This window comes from Schistocerca nitens, chromosome 1 (genome assembly GCF_023898315.1).
Source record: "Schistocerca nitens isolate TAMUIC-IGC-003100 chromosome 1, iqSchNite1.1, whole genome shotgun sequence".
NCBI lineage: Eukaryota > Metazoa > Arthropoda > Insecta > Orthoptera > Acrididae > Schistocerca > Schistocerca nitens.
The window spans coordinates 240,181,030-240,201,598 of NC_064614.1; the positions used below are offsets into that span (position 1 = coordinate 240,181,030).

At 36.4% G+C, this 20,569-nt stretch overlaps 1 protein-coding gene across 2 annotated transcripts in view; it reads right to left on the reverse strand.

The window, feature by feature from the left end:
* Positions 1-1,234: 1,234 nt before the first annotated feature.
* Positions 1,235-20,569, reverse strand: part of LOC126235224 (calcitonin gene-related peptide type 1 receptor-like) — a 302,741-nt gene continuing 283,406 nt past the window's right edge. Inside the window, exons 8-10 of one of the 2 annotated variants that reach the window (XM_049943963.1) lie at positions 10,249-10,334; positions 4,516-4,696; positions 1,235-1,815 (exon numbers count right to left, since the gene is read on the reverse strand). In XM_049943963.1, the coding sequence (XP_049799920.1) occupies positions 1,396-1,815; positions 4,516-4,696; positions 10,249-10,334 (687 nt within the window). In that variant the 3' untranslated portion in view covers positions 1,235-1,395. The remainder of the gene's footprint in view (positions 1,816-4,515; positions 4,697-10,248; positions 10,335-20,569) is intronic. The other variant, XM_049943956.1, reaches the window with a different exon arrangement.

A 20,569-nucleotide genomic window follows, 5' to 3' on the forward strand; every position in this document is an offset into this window, starting at 1 on the left:
AATTGTGCCAGTAAAATTGTAACTAATGGCATAAATGGCTGGGCTTTTGGCCCTGAAATTTTTCTAAGTGGCTGGCTGGCCTTCTGTGTTAAATTTCAAATGAGAGTCTAATGCTGTGTGATTTAAGAAATTTATTGCACACTCTCACAAGTAACATAACTCATCTGGTGTAAAATGAAATTTAGTTTTAAGTAATGCTCCTCAAACCCCATTCAAAATTTCCTGCAACCTGTTACAAATGTAAACATTTGTGATGTAAAGCTCATTGAGAGCAGTTTGTTGTATTGCATAGTCTTCATCACACTCATTGAAACGAGGCTCATGAGAAAGACACTTTGACAGCAGTTCTTTGCAACTGAAGTTTTATTTCATGTTATTCTCTTGTTTATGTTTTATGGCTGCAGTATTATCCTGAAGTAGTGGGCCTAAAGTTAAATTCTTTGTTAAAGTATCAGTTCTTACCACTCGAAATTTTAAAAAATTTAACCAAAAATTAAAACAATGAAAAATTCCCAGATTTCCAAAAATCACCCATGTTTTTCCTTGATTTCTCCTGGATGAAAAAATTCCTGGGTTTTTCCCAGATTTCCTGATTGTCCTGAGGCATATACATCCTGATAAAAATAAAATGTAATAAAATACCCCCTATTGTTACACCTTCCAAGGCTATATAATATTAATAAATAAATATTAAGTCAATACATAAAACTTCAAGGCCTATAACTGTGATGTTGTTGGCTGAGTAACTTAAATCTTTACACCACTAAACTGCTGGCAGAAGTGGTCGGCATTAAATTTAGCTACTGGGGTTATCCATCTGTTGTACATAGTTCAGTATCTGAACTAATTATTTTGCCATTCCAGTCACAGTCTAGCTGTCCAGATGATGCTATCTATGTTGTTATCTGGCTCAATTTTTCTTGTTCAGCAGTTATGAACCTCTTCAAGTTTGTGTACATTTCAGTGGTGCCTACATAAGAGCACAAGTTTCCAGTATGTTTCACAGCAAGCTCATTACAAATATGCAGTACAAATGTGTGATTTAGAGGCTTATAGAGTAATTAATACATGCACAGTTCTGATATTATCTTTATACAACATAACCCTCATACTGGATTAAAAATGTGAGCCAAAGAAAACTATAATTTCATAAAAGAATAATAATTTATTAACTGTTACATTTATAAAGATAGTTTTAAATAGTGAAGATAAATTAACATGAAAGTGGAAAATTAGAACACAAATATTACAGTGAGATGATAAGTGATGAAACTGTAATACTTTTGTGTGTCAGTCATGTGATATGGTATATGTACAATAGCTTGAAAGTTATTATCAGCAACAAAAATATGCTTCTTTAATCAGAAATGATCAAGTTATAGTAGTTACTCCTGATTAAAGATCAGAAGAATCACTTGTATCATTGAATGTAACTGTTACTCTCCTTGACAGTGACCCATTTTGTTGCATGCGAATTTGATCAGAAGGAGTAGCTACAATTTCTACTTCAGTTGGCTCTTCACAAGTTATTGTTAATCTTCTTGGTCTTGTAGTGTTCCTTATGGTTACTGTTTCACTATTTTCATTGTGGTTAAGTGTTGGTGACTTTTCTATATTACTTGACTGTGTTTTCATTTTGTTGCTATTGGCTTCTTGAACACTTTGATTCCACCCATCAACATTGGTCAGTAAAGTCAGTCGCCTGATAAGAATATGTAGTTCCTGTCGTGCTCTTTCAGTTGCATCATCACAGCGGAAGAAATCAAATATTTTTATCTTCATATTCACATATGATCTTTGTAGCAAAGACTGAACCTGTGAACAAAAAACAAAAAGTTACTGTCAGTAGTGTGAAAGCAAAGCTGGAAAACCAAGTTGAACTTGCAGCAAATTGATCAAATGTACAAACGTGGTTCTTTTTAGGCTGCTGTGAAAAAAATCAATTCACAGTGAAGGTTTCAGTCTAACCATACATTCACAGTTTAAAGCACAAAAATGGTTAAGTTGGACACTATTTACCAAAGTGTTGCAGTTTCAGCAAACTCTTCTAAACAGAAATCTAAATAGTGTATGTATACAAACAGGCAAGTTAATGATGACACACACTGTTGTAACGATGTGGAAGTGCCCACAGTGGTGACAGAGCTACTAGTTGAAGATTGTGTTTATAAGGAGCATGGATATACAGTCAAAAATCTTAAACAAAATATGAATCATACTGCATGTGTCATAAAGTTATGCACATGGTGATACATGAGTGCAGGCACAATGCATTAATGTCACTGCTATGTTTTCTCTGAGAATGAGACCAAACAGAGTTTTAAGATAATGTGGATGGAACATAACACTGAATTACATCATTTGTACCTATGCATGACAGATCATTTGGAAATCCAGATGTAGCCTACCTACCGGCATACATTATGTCTTTTGAAGATATATGTTTACTGATAAAGGGTCCAAACACTTCCATAAATTCATTCATTCATTCATTCATTCACACATCATGTTCTGTAAATTTCATTTTGAAGGTTTGCTTCAGAAATGAAGAACACATTGAGTTGCACATTAGTATCAGAAGCAGCCACTGCAGCCTACTTCTGTGAAGTTTACTAACAAAAAACATGACTGTTGTTAATCTGCTCACACTGAAAGTTGCAAAATTACTTCTACATAACTTTATGTATTTCTTTGTGTATTAGTAGAAAAACAGCTACTCTGAGAAATGCCATTGCTCCTCCTCTTATACCACTCAGCTCCATTTTTAACTGATACTACACCACAAACAAATAGTTCATGTAATTTTGTCAGTATATAGTGAGATGATGGAGTCTGTGTAAAATCAAGTTCTGTTTAATACAAATTTAAGTGTTATATGGAATTTACAGCCTTGAGTCCAAATAATCTGGTAAATAGTTGAAGGAGTTGACATAAACAGGAGAACAGTGGAGCAGCCTTACAATTAGTACACAGCATTCTGCTTGATTTTTAATCTTACAAAATGGAAAATGCTAATGAAGCACTGCAGAATGTCTACAAATGATCCTCTCACAATAAAGTAACCATCAATATAAATAAAACAAACAGTATGTGATTTTGAATGAGCAGTAAACAGAATCCTTTAAATTTAAAACTTCACGATACCTCCACAAATGATGAACATGGCACAAATTTCTTAGCTCTGCACACTGACAGCCAGTTAATGGAGAGTGAATATGTTAAGAAACTGTCAAAAAAGATATCCACAACATACTATGCACCTCAAGTCCTTGTGTCATTATGCAATAATGCATGTCTAAGAACTATTTATTTTAGCTATGTGCATTCAGTCCTCAGCTATAGGATAATTTTCTGGGGGATTATACTACAAAATTAAAGATCATTGTATACATACTGATAACATCCATCCATTGTACAATGTCTACAGATGGCTATACATATAAATAAACTTACTGTATCATATGTAAATACAATGTACATATTCGATTCTTTCCATATCCCATAGACCCTGAGACCCTTTTCTCTGGGATCTATAGAATACATCAACTGTACTGCAATACCCATCACTGGATTTTCAGAACACATGTGTGAAATAACTAATTACCACCCAACAAAATGTTATTTAATTCAGTATTAATTTCCCTCACATTAACCACACATCAATTAATATGCACTGGCAGGTTGTTGAATATATCTGTTTCTGTGTGTCTGACTCCAGTCTGTACAACAGTTGAATGGTTGAGATCTTGTCTTTAGTCATACTATTATATTCATCACCAGATATAATTCTTATAATGACCAAAAGATATGCTAGTTCAGGCAATTGTCAAACCACTTTCATGTGCTTATTTATATGTAGCCCCTGTTTTGTAGTATTATCTTAAACTAGAAATTTTAAGAAAATGCTGAATCCAATCATGTTATGAGGAGGTGCTATGGTTAAGGCACTGCATTCAAAATCTTGAACGGAAGGTTTTGAATCAATGTCCAGATATACGACTTCGGGTTTTTTGTGGTTCCTCTACATCACTTAAAGCAAATGGTAGGGCTGTTGCTTTGATGAACACATGGTTGATTTCCTTCCCTTACTTTGTCCAGTGCGGATTGATTTTCTGTCTCTTGTAACATTATCACTAATATCTATATGATCAACTTGAGCATTAATAACATGCCATATAAGCTCTTCCCCAGACTGCTGATCACAATTATTCACAGTCATTCAGGGAGAATGGAAAAAAGTTCATCCTTCATTGAACACAACTCAATGCAACTCACAACTCTGTGAAAATTAAATTCTGCAATCACTTCAATTCTATCTAAAAAATATAATGGATGCTGCAATACAAGGCAGAACAAAAAACGGAAGCATTAACAAAATTTGAGACCAGTAGCCAAACATGAAAATATCAAATGTTAATTCATTAATAATAAAAACAATATTTCGTCCAATTGTTAATGTATGAGTTATTATTTACTTGTTTTTTTGTGAGAGTAAACCATGAGAAGTAAACTGACCTCCTTATTGAGATACACATATAGGAGTGCTACAATAAAGCCTTGCATTCCTTCCATGAAGTAAGAGAAGAAATAATAGGCCTGTTCAGCAGTGCATGAGTCAGGCTGTGGTCTGTAAGCAGTCAACAGTATATTTATACCAAAAACTGGCGCCAGCATTAGTGTAGCTTTTGTAGTTCTTCTGCAAAGAAAAGAAAAATGAATAATTAATTCCAATTTTAACATATTCATTCTTCAGAAAATGTATAAGAAGTGCAATACGTAATAAACCATTTGTTGTCAGAAATAAGTTTACATTTTGGCAAAGTGTTCATTAAAACTGATATAATACAACTATGCATGTATGGCCATTTTATACTCACAAGCCTCAATAAATAATAGAGCTATTTGCTAGAGAACAGGGAATAAATTGTAATGTGGTGTAACTGGAAGTCAGGAGCAAGTAAAAGATACATGTAAGATGAAGGAAATAACTTCACATACTTCAGTCTGTCTCTCAAAGGCATTTATAGATGTACAGCATCAAGTACATCAAAAGGACAGTAATGGTTATACTTACTTAAAAGCATATTCAATACTCCAAATTATAGCTCATTCTGTCCACCAAGTGTCATAAAAAAACTGGTATTCTTTACATGATGACGATTTTTTCTCCTCTTTTAACTGTGAGCTACGTCCTTAGTAGAGAAGATGTTGTTGCTGTTGTGGTCTTCAGTCCTGAGGCTGGTTTGATGCAGCTCTCCACGCTACTCTATCCTGTGCAAGCTTCTTCATCTCCCAGTACCTACTGCAACCTACATCCTTCTGAATCTGCTTAGTGTATTCATCTCTTGGTCTCCCTCTACGACTTTTACCCTCCACGCTGCTCTCCAATACTAAACTGGTGATCCCTTGATGCCTCAGAACATGTCCTACCAACCGATCCCTTCCTCTAGTCAAGTTGTGCCACAAACTTCTCTTCTCCCCAATCCTATTCAATACTTCCTCATTAGTTATGTGATCTACCCATCTAATCTTCAGCATTCTTCTGTAGCACCACATTTCGAAAGCTTCTATTCTCTTCTTGTACAAACTATTTATCGTCCACGTTTCACTTCCATACATGGCTACACTCCATACAAAAACTTTCAGAAACGACTTCTTGACACTTAAACCTATACTCGATGTTAACAAATTTCTCTTCTTCAGAAATGCTTTCCTTGCCATTGACAGTCTACATTTTATATCCTCTCTACTTCGACCATCATCAGTTATTTTGCTCCCCAAATAGCAAAACTCCTTTACTACTTTAAGTGTCTCATTTCCTAATCTAATTCCCTCAGCATCACCCGACTTAATTCGACTACATTCCATTATCCTCGTTTTGCTTTTGTTTATGTTCATCTTATATCCTCCTTTCAAGACACTATCCATTCCGTTCAACTGCTCTTCCAAGTCCTTTGCTGTCTCTGACAGAATTACAATGTCATCAGCGAACCTCAAAGTTTTTATTTCTTCCCCATGGATTTTAATACCTACTCCAAATTTTTCTTTTGTTTCCTTCACTGCTTGCTCAATATAGAGATTGAATAACATCGGGGAGAGGCTACAGCCCTGTCTCACTCCCTTCCACACCACTGCTTCCCTTTCATGTCTCTCAACTCTTATAACTGCCATCTGGTTTCTGTACAAACTGTAAATAGCTTTTCGCTCCCTGTATTTTAACCCTGCCACCTTCAGAATTTGAAAGAGAGTATTCCAGTCAACAATGTCAAAAGCTTTCTCTAAGTCTACAAATGCTAGAAAAGTAGGTTTGCCTTTCCTTAATCTAGCTTCTAAGGTAAGTCGTAGGGTCAGTATTGCCTCACGTGTTCCGATATTTCTACGGAATCCAAACTGATCTTCCCCGAGGTCGGCTTCTACTAGTTCTTCCATTCGTCTGTAAAGAATTGGCGTTAGTATTTTGCAGCCATGACTTATTAAACTGATAGTTCGGTAATTTTCACATCTGTCAACACCTGCTTTCTTTGGGATTGGAATTATTGTATTCTTCTTGAAGTCTGAGGGTATTTCGCCTGTCTCATACATCTTGCTCACCAGATGGTAGAGTTTTGTCAGGACTGGCTCTCCCAAGGCTGTCAGTAGTTCTAATGGAATGTTGTCTACTCCCGGAGCTTTGTTTCGACTCAGGTCTTTCAGTGCTCTGTCAAACTCTTCACGCAGTATCATATCTCCCATTTCATCTTCATCTACATCCTCTTCCATTTCAATAATATTGTCGTCAAGTACATCGCCCTTGTATAGACCCTCTATATACTCCTTCCACCTTTCTGCTTTCCCTTCTTTGCTTAGAACTGGGTTTCCATCTGAGCTCTTGACATTCATACAAGTGGTTCTCTTTTCTCCAAAGGTCTCTTTAATTTTCCTGTAGGCAGTATCTATCTTAACCCTAGTGAGATAAGCCTCTACATCCTTACATTTGTCCTCTAGCCATCCCTGCTTAGCCATTTTGCACTTCCTGTCGATCTCATTTTTGAGACGTTTGTATTCCTTTTTGACTGCATCATTTACTGCATTTTTATATTTTCTCCTTTCGTCAATTAAATTAAATATTGCTTCTGTTACCCAAGGATTTCTACTAGCCCTCATCTTTTTACCTACTTGATCCTCTGCTGCCTTCACTACTTCATCCCTCAAAGCTACCCATTCATCTTGTACTGTATTTCTTTCGCCCCTTCCTGTCAATTGTTCCCTTATGCTCTCCCTGAAACTCTGTACAACCTCTGGTTTAGTCAGTTTATCCAGGTCCCATCTCCTTAAATTCCCACCTTTTTGCAGTTTCTTCAGTTTTAATCTACATTTCATAACCAATAGATTGTGGTCAGAATCCACATCTGCCCCTGGAAATGACTTGCAATTTAAAACCTGGTTCCTAAATCTCTGTCTTACCATTATATAGTCTATCTGATACCTTTCAGTATCTCCAGGCTTCTTCCATGTATACAATCTTCTTTTATGATTCTTGAACCAAGTGTTAGCTATGATTAAGTTGTGCTCTGTGAAAAATTCTACCAGGCAGCTTCCTCTTTCGTTTCTTACCCCCAATCCATATTCACCTACTACGTTTCCTTCTCTCCCTTTTCCTACTGACGAATTCCAGTCTCCCATGACTAATAAATTTTCGTCTCCCTTCACTATCTGAATAATTTCTTTTATTGCATCATACATTTCTTCAATTTTTTCGTCATCTGCAGAGCTAGTAGACATATAAACTTGTACTACTGTGGTAAGTGTGGGCTTCGTATCTATCTTGGCCACAATAATGCGTTCACTATGCTGTTTGTAGTAGCTTACCCGCATTCCTATTTTCCTATTCATTATTAAACCTACTCCTGCATTACCCCTATTTGATTTTGTGTTTATAACCCTGTATTCATCTGACCACAAGTCTTGTTCCTCCGGCCACCGAACTTCACTAATTCCTACTATATCTAACTTTAACCTATCCATTTCCCTTTTTAAATTTTCTAACCTACCTGCCCGATTAAGGGATCTGACATTCCACGCTCCGATCCGTAGAATGCCAGTTTTCTTTCTCCTGATAACGACATCCTCTTGAGTAGTCCCCGCCCGGAGATCCGAATGGGGGACTATTTTACCTCCGGAATGTTTTACCCAAGAGGACGCCATCATCATTTAACCATACGGTAAAGCTGCATGCCCTCGGGAAAAATTACGGCCGTAGTTTCCCCTTGCTTTCAGCCGTTCGCAGTACCAGAACAGCAAGGCCATTTTGGTTAGTGTTACAAGGCCAGATAAGTCAATCATCCAGACTGTTGCCCCTGCAACTACTGAAAAGGCTGCTGCCCCTCTTCAGAAACCACACGTTTGTCTGGCCTCTCAACAGATACCCCTCCATTGTGGTTGCACCTACGGTACGGCTATCTGTATCGCTGAAGCACGCAAGCCTCCCCACCAATGGCAAGGTCCATGGTTCATGGGGGGAGAGAAGATGTATCTATTAGAATTTCCTCTATCTTTTTTAGCACTGTGACACTTTTTGGATTTGTGATTCTTGATACTATTTGTAGGTTTGTTTAGCTATCATCTAGACTGTATCTGATAAAGTTAAGTTTGGGCTCTTAATTAGTATGTTTTGCTAATCAGTAAACATTATAGTTTTTAAATTATCCTTTAAAGACACTGAAGTAACATTTACATATTTTAAGAAAATGTGTCGACCAAATAACAAAGCTCTGAGAGCCCATATGTTACATGCCCATGTTCTAAGGTCGTTATATCCCAGGGATACTGTCTGTCATTGTGAAACTTTGTTTTGTGTTATGAAGGTATGATTCAATCCAAAATGATGACATTTTTATTTTCTAGGTAGGATTTTATAATCCACACAGTTAAAAGCACTGGAAGATCACAAGCCACACAACAGGAAACTTTACTCTTTTTAGCTCTGCAAGAACTTCATTTAATTGGTCTTCTATGATTTTCTCTGTGGGCAAACTGAGAAAGGTGTTAACATGTTTTGTTTATAAAAATGAGCCACTATTGTATTACAGTCCAGTTATTTAAAAATGCTTGCAAACACAGGAAAAACTGAAATGTGACTGTAATTGGTGGTATGGAAAGGATAGTTGCTACCCATCATATAGCAGATATGCTGAGTCACAGATATGCGCAACAAAAAGACTGCAAACAAAGGTTTCGGCCAAACATGCCTTCATCAGAATTAGACAACACACACTTACAGAAACACAACTCACACACACATGACCACCATCTCTGGCTAGCCAAAGCTTTGTTTGACAGTTTTTCTGTTGAGCCTCTCTGCGACTCAACATCTCCACTAAATGGAGAGTAAGAACTGTTCTTTTCACAATATTTTCATTATTCCATCCTGGATTTTCCACTGTTTCTAATTAGTGGCAGGTGCTTATCTACAGTTGTATGGATGGATACTATTCAAGCATATTCAAATCTGTCAGATGTGGGTAGCTCTGTCAAGTCAACATAAGATTTTAACACTTTGATAGAAACATCATAGCCAGAGAAATTACTACTGCTTAGTAATGTAATGAATTTTGTAATCTCTTAAGTATTTTTGAAAATACTGTTTATTTAGAGTAAAATTAAAGGGCATAAATCAGTTACCCTGCCATCCTTTCAATTGCTCCCTTTGACAGTGTTTCAGTGAAACAACATCTGATCTGACACAATTGTCATATTGTGGAACTGCTTGCAAGCCACAGACATATTTCATACTCCATAGCGCCAACTCATCTCTCTACAATAGACCATATGTGGGTCAAATGAAACACTTCCTACAAATTCACTTCCTCCATGTAATAAAGAGGTTATGTGTAACCGATCTGGCATGGATTACCACAGACATCTGTGGTGAGTATATGCCTTGACACGTGGTGAGCCACTTACAGACTGAAGGGAGTAGGTCTACTGATACAATCTCAGATCAACAATTTGTCAAAGTATTTTTCAATATACAATGTTAACTTATCATTGAGATTATAAGCATTTCATGTAACCAATACCAGCTTTTTACCAGTTGGAAATGTTCTTCTCAGTGTGGTTATTATTTTTTCCTGACAGCATACATTCATGAGTTTACTGAGAAGTTAATGTGTTTCCATCATGACAGTTTATTGTGGAGAAAATATGAAAATTCCTTAATTAAAATGTTTTTCTCATAAAATGAAGCTGAAGAGTTGGAAAGACATTTACCTGATGTATCCAGATCTAGCAGATGTCACATGCCTTAGTTTTGTAAGTAGCACTCTGATTATATCTATGAGTAGAATTGTGTTTACCTGAAAGGTACAAAATTGCAAGATATTAGTAATTTTATTTGCCCTTGACAAATAACAAAACATTTTTAAATAGATGTAATCAGTTCAGTACTGTGGTAGTAGCACTAAAGCAGAAACATAGAACCTCAAAACCAAATGCAAAATCTGCATCAAAAATCATGCCTTTCACATTTTACAGTGATAACATGTAATGGATGAATTCATAAATATAAGAATTATAACTGAGTTCCCACCAGCAGGAAATTAAAAAAATAAATATAGCAGTGAAATAGGATCTAAACAGTGGATTTCACTCCATGTTTCAACCAGTTCTTAATTTCTGTGTCTTCTAATCAATAAATTCTGATTTCACCTTTCCATGATGTTGTGCTTTCTTGACTGAATTCTTCATCAATTTTCTCCTATACTATTCTTTTATCTGTGATTATGAGTTAGTTACCACTACTGCTTTATTAAAATTCTATAATTTCCCCACATTTTTGTTTCCAACAGGTCTGATGTTCATAATTCATTACAAGGAATAGTCAGAATACTGAAGGATGTAATCCTAACATCTAAATAAACACACTATGAGAACAAATGTTACACACCAATGGACAAAACAGACACAATATGCATGAATTTGAAGATTGACAAAGCTAGAAAGGAGAAAAAGGAAAATAAATGACATATCTGTAAGAGATGTGTCTGGTGTGGCAAATGTTTTTAACTAGCTTCTTACACCAGGCACAATAACTAACTTCTTAAGCCCAGTACAAATGTAATGAAGTTGTCAGTTCAGGAAACACAGCACGGAATAATTGAGAATCGCCTTTAAAAATTAATTTGGTGGCAAATATGACAGCAATATCATCAGAAGAACTATCATTCACCATATATCTCTTACAACCATAAAAAACTAATGGTTATGTTCAAGCCTCAACAAGTTTAAATTAACAATGTAATAAAATAATTTATTACTAGGACACATTCACTGCTTAGCTGAAAGGGGGTAAATAAAAGTTATGCAGCTTACTCCCAATTCCACTTGCATCAACATTCTCGAAACTTTTTGGTAAGGCTGGGTGCAAGTAGCTTCTTAACTGTGTGCACAAAAAATAACGTATTTTTCAACTCACAGTTTGGAATTCTAAGGGATTCCTGCATTGAGAAGGCTGTTTACATATATAGTGAGAATTTACTTAATACATTATTACAAGCCACTTACAAAGTCTGACTTGTTATTTCACATTTACAAAATAAATTAGGATAGTCATTCATTGCAGGAAGTGCGGTGAAATAATTCAAACTGTATCTCTCAGTCAGTAAACAAAGGGAATTGAGATGGTTCAAATGGCTCTGAGCACTATGGGACTTAACATCTAAGGTCATCAGTCCCCTAGAACTTAGAACTACTTAAACCTAACTAACCTAAGGACATCACACACATCCATGCCTGGGGCAGGATTCGAATCTGCGACCGTAGCAGTCGTGCGGTTCCGGACTGAAGCGTCTAGAACCGCTCGGGAATTGAGAGACAAAACTCTTAATTTAGGATATGAGCCATCATCCTACAGGGAAATAATTAAATGTGGTCCCCTCAATGAATTATTCTTAGTATTGATGACTTTTCATCACCAACATTACCAGATGTTAATTTGATTTCAGTTAAATGTGATACAAATACTTAAAAACAACTGCTGAAAGTATGTTCATGGATATTCAGAAATAGTTTCTACCAAGTTTACTGTCATAAATCTTTGAAGCATCAAAGACTGAAGAGAGGTCTATGCATCGGTCATGCATTTCTGTAAATTATGGGTCAGTGGTATGTGGCACAGTGCTGGTGCCAAAGAGCATCCCAGATGAGTTCCAGTGGATTACGATAAGGCATATTTGGTAAGTAAGACATCAGCATGAGTTTACTAGAGTGTTCCTCAAAGCATTGTGGCATGATTCTGGCGTTGTGACACAGACAGTTATCCTCCTGGAAGATGCCATTGGTACTGAGGAGAATATCAAGCATAAAAGGGATATAGGTGGTCTACAATGATTTTCACATACTCCACAATAGCCTTTGGTGTCTCTGGTTACTACCACTGAATTCATGGAAGTGCATGTGAATGTCTACCACAGCATAATACTACCCCAACTGGCCTGTGCCCATAGCACACTGCATGTTTCAAGCAATTGTTTACTTAGATGATGGCATATCTGAACACAGCCATCAAGCTGGTGTAATAAGAAATGTGGTTCATCCAACCAGGTGTTTTCACTGACAGAAACTCCAGTCTCAAAACTTCTGTGTCCACTTCAGTCATAACTGATGATGTTGTTGGATGAACATGAGAACATTTAGGGCTCATTTGTTCTGCAGCCCCAAGTTTAATTATGTGCACTGAACGGTCTACTGTGAAACACTTGTGCCCGTACCAGCTCTTTGCCACCAGATCTGTCATTGATTACCAGCTGTCCTACTGTACAGGTGGGCAATGTCTGACCTCCATATTCTTTGATAAGCCATTGTTTTCCAACAGGATAGGTAAGACAGAAAGATGTCAAGTTCTACGAGAGGTCAGGATTGAAACAAATCTTCAGTTTAGGAAAGAAATTAAACAGCACAATTCTAGCACATTGGATCACCAATCACAGCTATCAATTATAAATTTTCACCAATCACCAGAAATTTTATTTCCACCAAGTTGTAGCTCAGTCCTAGGTAATTGCATTGATGAATTAAAGTCACCCAACCCAGTTGACATAATCTGCCTCTCTGAACACCGTGTGACCACTGGTATAGGAACTAAGCCTAAGCACAATGAGAAACTCAGACAGGAGAGTACTGCAAATGTTAGAATAAGGAAAGGTTCTCATAAAGGTATAATTAAAAATAATGTAAGTATATTTCATCAAAATATTGGGAGTTTAAAGAATAAAGTAGATGAGCTTCTGGTTTGTTTAGAAGATTTAGAAGCTGAGAATGAAATAGATATACTATGCCTGTCTGAGCATCACATTGTTACTGATATGGATAAGGTAAATGTAAGTGGATATAAGCTCTCTGCACATGTAATGAGAGAAAATATGGAGAAAGGAGGAGTTGCCATATATGTCAAAAGTTATCATTGTGCAAAAAGTATAGAAACAAAAAAGTTTTGTGTAGAGAAACATATAGAAGCATGTGCCTGTGAGCTTAAATTAAATAAAGGCACATTTATAATTGTAACTGTATATAGGTCCCCATCAGGAAATTTTCATCTATTTCTGAAAAATTTGGACTCCTTGTTGTGCTATCTGTCAGACAGGGGGAAGCAAATTATTATTTGTGGGGACTTCAATGTAGATTCTCTGAAAGAGGGTAATAGGAAAAATGACCTTGAAGTATTACTCGGTTCTTTCAATTTGACACCCGTTATTGATTTTCCTACTCGGGTGGTAAAGGATAGCAGCTCACTGATAGATAACTTCTTTATAGACCAAGATAAGTTTAACCAGATAAATGCTCAGCCTGTTGAGAATGGTCTTTCTGATCATGGTGCACAGCTAGTTACAATATATGACATAGCTCCATTCAGCAATACTAAACAGTCCTCCAAAGTGGTATGTTCAGTCAACGATTTAACAATTGCAAATTTCAGGGAAAGCCTACAGCAGTTAGACTGGGATGAGGTGTACCGTGAACCTGATGCCAATTTAAAATATAATTTATTTCATGACATTTTTGTAAATGCATTTGAAAACTGCTTCCCCAAGAAAATAGTTAAATATACTCGTAAGAAACCTTGTAAGAAACCATGGCTTACTAAGGGTATAAAAATATCTTGTAACCGCAAAAGGGAAATGTATCTGACAGCAAGAAAGAGTAGTGACCCAGAAACTATCAAAAATTATAAAAACTACTGTGTTATATTAAGAAAAGTTATTAAAACATCCAGGAGTATGTGTATCATGTCTGAAATCAGCAACTCTGATAATAAAATTAAAACAATTTGGAATATTATTAAAAGAGAAACAGGTCAACCAAGAGCAGAGGAAGACAGTATTACCATCAAATTGAATGAAAACTTTACGAACAAAAAGTCAGAAGTTGAAAATATTTTTAATAATCATTTTCTAAATGTTGTGGATATAGTAGGATCCAGGTGTTCATTAGAAGATGCTAGGCTGTTAATGGAAGAGGCCATACCTATGCAATTTGATACAATTGAAATCTCACCCACTTCTCCCTTTGAAATTAGGAAAATAATAAACTTGCTTAAAAGCAAAAACTCACATGGAATTGATGGCATTTCCAGCAAAATACTAAAAGCTTGTTCTCAACAGATAAGTAAGATTCTCAGCCACCTGTGTAATAGCTCTCTGGAACAGGGCATTTTTCCTGATAGACTGAAATATGCTATTCTTATACCTTTGCATAAAAAGGGGGATAGATCTGATGTCAACAATTACCGTCCAATCTCCCTTCTAACAGCTTTATCCAAAATTTTTGAGAAAGTAATGTATTCAAGAGTAGCTTCACATATCTGTAAAAATGAAGTACTAACAAAATGTCAGTTTGGTTTTCAGAAAGGTTTTTCAACAGAAAATGCCATATATGCTTTCACCAGTAAAATTTTGAATGATCTGAATAACCGAACACCACCCATTGGGATTTTTTGTGATCTCTCAAAGGCTTTTGATTGTGTAAATCATGAAATTCTGCTAGACAAGCTCAAGTATTGTGGCATGAGTGGGACAGTGCACAAATGGTTTAATTCGTACCTAACTGGAAGAGTGCAGAAAGTTGAAATAAGTAGTTCTCGTAACATGCAAAGATCAGCACATTCCTCAAACTGGGGAACTATCAAGAATGGGGTTCCACAAGGGTCAGTCTTGGGTCCTTTGTTGTTCTTATTATATATTAATGACTTGCCATTCTATATTCATGAAGAGGCAAAGTTAGTTCTCTTTGCTGATGATACAAGTATAGTAATCACACCTGACAAACAAGAATTAACTGATGAAATTGTCAATACTGTCTTTCAGAAAATTACTAAGTGGTTCCTTGTAAACGGACTCTCACTGAATTTTGATAAGACACAGTACATACAGTTCCGTACAGTGAATGGTATGACGCCATTAATAAATATAGACCTTAATCAGAAGCATATAGCTAAGGTAGAAAATTCCAAATTTTTAGGTGTGTCCATTGATGAGAGATTAAATTGGAAGAAACACATTGATGATCTGCTGAAACGTTTGAGTTCAGCTACTTATGCAATAAGGGTCATTGCAAATTTTGGTGATAAACATCTTAGTAAATTAGCTTACTACGCCTATTTTCACTCATTGCTTTCATATGGCATCATATTTTGGGGTAATTCATCACTGAGGAATAAAGTATTTATTGCACAAAAGCGTGTAATCAGAATAATAGCTGGAGTCCACCCAAGATCATCCTGCAGACATTTATTTAAGGATCTAGGGATATTCACAGTAGCTTCTCAGTATATATACTCTCTTATGAAATTTGTTATTAACAACCAAACCCAATTCAAAAGTAATAGCAGTGTGCATAACTACAATACTAGGAGAAAGGATGATCTTCACTATTCAAGATTAAATCTAACTTTGGCACAGAAAGGGGTGAATTATACTGGCACTAAAGTCTTTGGTCACTTACCAAATAGTATCAAAAGTCTGACAGATAACCAACAAGTATTTAAGAAGAAATTAAAAGAATTTCTGAATGACAATTCCTTCTACTCCATAGAGGAATTTTTAGATATAAATTAAGAAAAAAAAAGAAAAAAATATTAAAAAAATAAAAATAAAAAATAAAGAAAAACAAAAAACACAAAAAAATAAAGTTGTTATATTAACTTAAGTATGTTGTTAAATTAACCTAATTATGTCATGTATTGGAAAATTCGACTCGTTCCACATCATTACGAAATATCGTATTCATGATCCATGGAACTAGTATTAATCTAATCTAATCTAATCTAATCTAATCTAATCTAATCTACTTGCCAACTCACAGTTTCCCATCCTTCAATGTAGATTTGTAAGGCCTAACAGAACTAATATTGAAACTTACTATATTTTATCAAACAATAAAGTAATTGTACAGTGCAAGATGATCCTAAACCATCTCAAAATATCAGGTGATCACGGACATGTAAGATGCACAGTAAAAACAGATACAAAACTAGAAAGAGTCAAACTCAACAAGCAGGAAGTCAAAATGTAGATTATGAGAATTTATATAAAAATGAAGAACTATATCAGCTTGAGTGATTCTAGGAGGATGCAGGATGACTTGACAAAATTTCTAATCAGTATGATGAATGGCAGTTTGGTCTAAATGTATTAAAATGGAATGTATCAATATTGTGGTTGTTGTTGTTGTTGTGGTCTTCAGTCCAGAGACTGATTTGATGCAGCTCTCCATGGTACTCTATCCTGTGCAAGCTTCTTCATCTCCAAGTAATGACTGTAACCTACATCCTTCTGAATTTACTTAGTGTATTCATTTCTTGGTCTCCCTCTATGATTTTTACCCTCCTTGCTCTCTTCCAATACTATATTGGTGATTCCTTGATGCCTCAGAACATGTCCTACCAACCAATTCCTATCGTCTAGCCACGTTATGCAACAAATTCCCCTTCTCCCCAATTCTATTCAGTAGTTCCTCATTTGTAACATGATCTACCCACCTAATCTTCAGCATTCTTCTGGAGCTTCAGATTTCGAAAGCTTCTATTCTCTTCTTGTCTAAACTATTTATCATCCATGTTTCACTTCCACAGATGGCTACATTCCACACAAATACTTTCAGAAAAGACTTCCTGACACTTAAATCTGTAGCTGATGTTAACAAATTTCTCTTCTTCAGAAATGCTTTCCTTCCCATAGCCAGTCCACATTTTATGTCCTCTCTACTTTGACCATCATCAGTTATTTTTCTCCCCAAATATCAAAACTCATGTACTACTTTAAGTGTCTCATTTCCTAATCTAATTCCCTCAGCATCACCCGACTTAATTCGACTACATTCCATTATCCTTGTTGATTTTCATCTTATATCCTCCTTTCAAGACACTGTCCATTCCGTTCAACTGCTCTTCCAAGTCCTTTGCTGTCTCTGACAGAATTACAATGTCATTGGCGAACCACAACGTTTTTATTTCTTCTCCATGGATTTTAATACTTACTCCGAATCTTTCTTTTGTTTCCTTTACTGCTTGCTCAATATACAGATTGAATAACATTGGTGACAGGCTACAACCCTGTCTCACTCCCTTCCCAACCACTGCTTCCCTTTCATGCCTCTCAACTCTTTATAACTGCCATCTGGTTTCTGTACAAATTCTAAATAGCCTTTTGCTCCCTGTATTTTATCCCTATCACCTTCAGAATTTGAAAGAGAGTATTCGAGTCATCATTTTCAAAAGCTTTCTTGAAGTTTACAAATGCTAGAAATGTAGGTTTGCCTTTCCTTAATCAATCTTCTAAGATAAGTCGTGCAGTCAGTATTGCCTCACATGTTCTGACATTTCTACAGAATCCAAACTGATCTTCCCAAGCTCGGCTTCTGCTAGTTTTTCTGTTCATATGTAGAGAATTCATTTCAGTATTTGCAGCCGTGACTTATTAAACTGATAGTTCAGTAATTTTCACACCTGTCAACACCTGCTTTCTTTGGGATTGGAATTATTATATTCTTCTTGAAGTCTGAGGGTATTTCCCCTGTGTCATACATCTTGTTCACCAGATGGTATACTTTTGTCAGGCCTGGCTCTCCCAATGCTATCAGTAGTTCAAATGGAATGTTGTCTACTCCCAGGGCCTTGTTTCAACTTAGGTCTTTCAGTGCTCTGTCAAATTCTTCATGCAATATCATATCTCCATTTCATCTTCACCTATGTCCTCTTCCATTTCCATAATATTGTCCTCAAGTACATCACCCTCGTACATACCTTCTATATACTTCTTCCATCTTTCTGCTTTCCGTTCTTTGCTTAGAACTGGTTTTCCATTTGACCTCTTGATATTCATACAAGTGGTCCTCTTTTCTGCAAAAGTCTCTTTAATTTTCCTGTAGGAAGTATTTATCTTAACCCCAGTGCTGTATGCCTCTACATCCTTACATTTGTCCTCCAGCCTTCCCTGCTTCGCCATTTCGCACTTCCTATCGATCTCATTTTTGAGATGTTTGTATACCTTTTTGTCTGCTTCATTTCCTGCATTTTTATATTTTCTCCTTTCATCACCTAAATTCAATATCTCTTCTGTTACTCAAGGATTTCTGCTAGCCCTCATCTTTTTTCCTACTTGATCCTCTGCGACCTTCACTATTTCATCTTTCAAAACAACCCATTCTTCTTCTACTGTATTTCCTTTCCTCATTCTTGTCCGTAGTTCCCTAATGCTCTCTCTGAAACTGTCTACAACCTCCGGTTCTTTTAGTTTATCCAGGTCACATCTCCTTAAGTTCCCACCTTTTTGCAGTTTCTTCAGTTTTAATCTACAGTTCCTAATCCACAGATTGTGGTCAGAGTTCATATCTTTCCTTGGAAATGTCTTACAGTTTAAAACCTAGTTCCTAAATCTTTATGTTACCATTATATAATCAATCTGAAACCTTCCAGTGTCTCCAGGCCTCTTCCACTTATACAGCCTTCTTTCATGATTCTTAAACCAAGTGTTAGCTATGATTAGGTTATGCTCCATGCAAAATTCTACTAAGCGGCTTCGTCTTCAATTCCTTTGACCCCATTCAATGTTCACCTACCATCTTTCCTTCTCTTCCTACTATCGAATTCCAGTTCCCCATGACTATTAAATTTTCATCTCCCTTCACTACCTGAATAATCTCTTTTCTCTCATCATACACTTCTTCAATCTCTTCGTCATCTGTGGAGCTAGTGGGCATATAAACTTGTATTTCTGTGGTAGGCGTGGACTTTGTGTCTGTCTTGGCTGCACTAATGCTTTCACTATGATGTTCGTAGTTACTTAGCTATGGTCCTATTTTTTTATTCATTATTAAGCCTAATCTCACATTACCACTATTTGATTTTGTATTTATAACCCATATTCACCTGGCCAGAAGTCTTGTTCCTCCTACCACTGAACTTCACTAATTCCCACTATATCTAACTTTAATCTATCCCTTTCCCTTTTCAAATTTTCTAACCTACCTACATGATTAAGGGATCTGACATTCCACGCTCCAGTCTGTAGAATGCCAGTTTTGTTTCTCCTGATAATGATGTCCTCCTGAGTAGTTCCCACCCGGAGATGTAACAATACTATAAAAAAGAAAGTTACTACTCACCATATAGCAGAGATGCTGAGTCGCAGATAGCCGCAACAGAAATACTGTCACTCATAAAGCTTTCGTCCAGTAGGGCCTTCATCAAAAATAGACAACAGCCACACACACACACACACACACACACACACACACACACACACACACACACACACACACACACAAACACAAACATCAATTTTCGATGAAGGCCCTACTGGGCGAAAGCTGGTCTTTTTGTTGTGCTTATCTGCGACTCAGCATCTCCGCTCTATGGTGAGTATCAACTTTTCTTTTCATAATATTGCTACATTCCATCCTGGATTTTCCACTGTTTGATTTAAAATGCACTGTAATGTAGATGAATAGGAAATACAATTCCATATGTTTGAATACAGCATTAGCAGTGTGCTGCCTGACACAATCACACTGATTAAATATGCAGACATAATGCAGAAAAGTGATACAAAATGGAATGAGCCTGTAAGGATGGTAGTAGAGAATGCGATTGATTGATTCTGGTTTATTGGGCCAATTTTAGGAAACTGTTGCTCACCTATAATGGAGACTGCATCTGGAGCACTAGTATGACCCATTCTTCTGTACTGCTTGAGTGTTTGGGCTCCCCACCAAGTTGGATTAAAGGAAGAGATAGAAGAAACTCAGTTGCATGCTGCCAGATTTGTTACTGGTCAGTTAGAGCAACACAAAAGTATAACAATGATGCTTCTTAAACTCAAATGGGAATCCCAGGAGAGAAGATGAAGTTTAGAGAACCAGCATTTGAAGCTGACTGCAGAATGATTCTAATGTCTCCAATGTGTACTTTGCATTCATGAGAAAAATTAGGGCTCTTACAGGAGAATATAGGAATTCATTCTTCCCTCACTCTGTGTGCAAGTGGAACAGGAAAGTAAATGTCCAGTAGTGGCATAAGGTACCCTCCACCATGCTCCAT